The following is a 523-nucleotide window of genomic DNA, read 5'->3' as shown; positions in this document are numbered from 1 at the left end:
CCCGCGCCGCCCGCGCCGCCCGCGCCGGCCGCGCCGGCGGCGGGTTTGGTGCGCGGCCTCTGCGCACCCAGCCGCTTGTGGACGTCAGGGTCCGCGACCAGCTGCTGCATGATTGCGGCTGCGATCCGGCGCCGCACCTCATCGCTCATCAGTCCCTCGGACGCGTGCGACGCGGCCGCGAGCAGGGACGCCGGCCCGCCCTTTGCCGCCGCCTCCAGCACTTTGACCCCATGCTGGACTGCAACATCTGTTACCACTGCTACCTCGCCAGCCGCCATGCCCGTGCCGGCAGCAGTTGAAGAGCCATCAGAAAGCGCCTGGGAAGGGATGGGTTGGTTAGGTGTTTGGTGGGGTTGTCGGTCGAGCGTGGGTGCTTGGGAGGAAGGGCGCACGATGAGGGGCGTGATTGTGGGTGGGGTGGGCATTTGTGTATGGTTGTGAGATGGCAGGGACAGCAGGCATGATTTGTGAAGGATCAAAAACCTGGCGGTAGTCGATCACCAAAAGCAAGGCCTTGCATTCA

The 523-nt window shown here is 65.8% G+C and overlaps 1 protein-coding gene across 1 annotated transcript; it reads right to left on the bottom strand.

The window, feature by feature from the left end:
- Positions 1-67: 67 nt before the first annotated feature.
- On the bottom strand, positions 68-317 carry MNEG_13826 (hypothetical protein; the record flags this gene model as incomplete). The annotated part of the gene is made up of 1 exon (XM_014037702.1): positions 68-317. A coding segment is annotated over one exon (250 nt), but the record flags the coding sequence as incomplete, so codon positions are not given.
- Positions 318-523: the final 206 nt, after the last annotated feature.

The sequence above is a fragment of the Monoraphidium neglectum genome, assembly GCF_000611645.1.
Source record: "Monoraphidium neglectum strain SAG 48.87 unplaced genomic scaffold scaffold04072, whole genome shotgun sequence".
In the NCBI taxonomy this organism is placed as follows: domain Eukaryota; kingdom Viridiplantae; phylum Chlorophyta; class Chlorophyceae; order Sphaeropleales; family Selenastraceae; genus Monoraphidium; species Monoraphidium neglectum.
The sequence above is the reverse complement of the archived record's forward strand: the minus strand, read 5'-3'. Positions and strand labels throughout refer to the sequence as shown.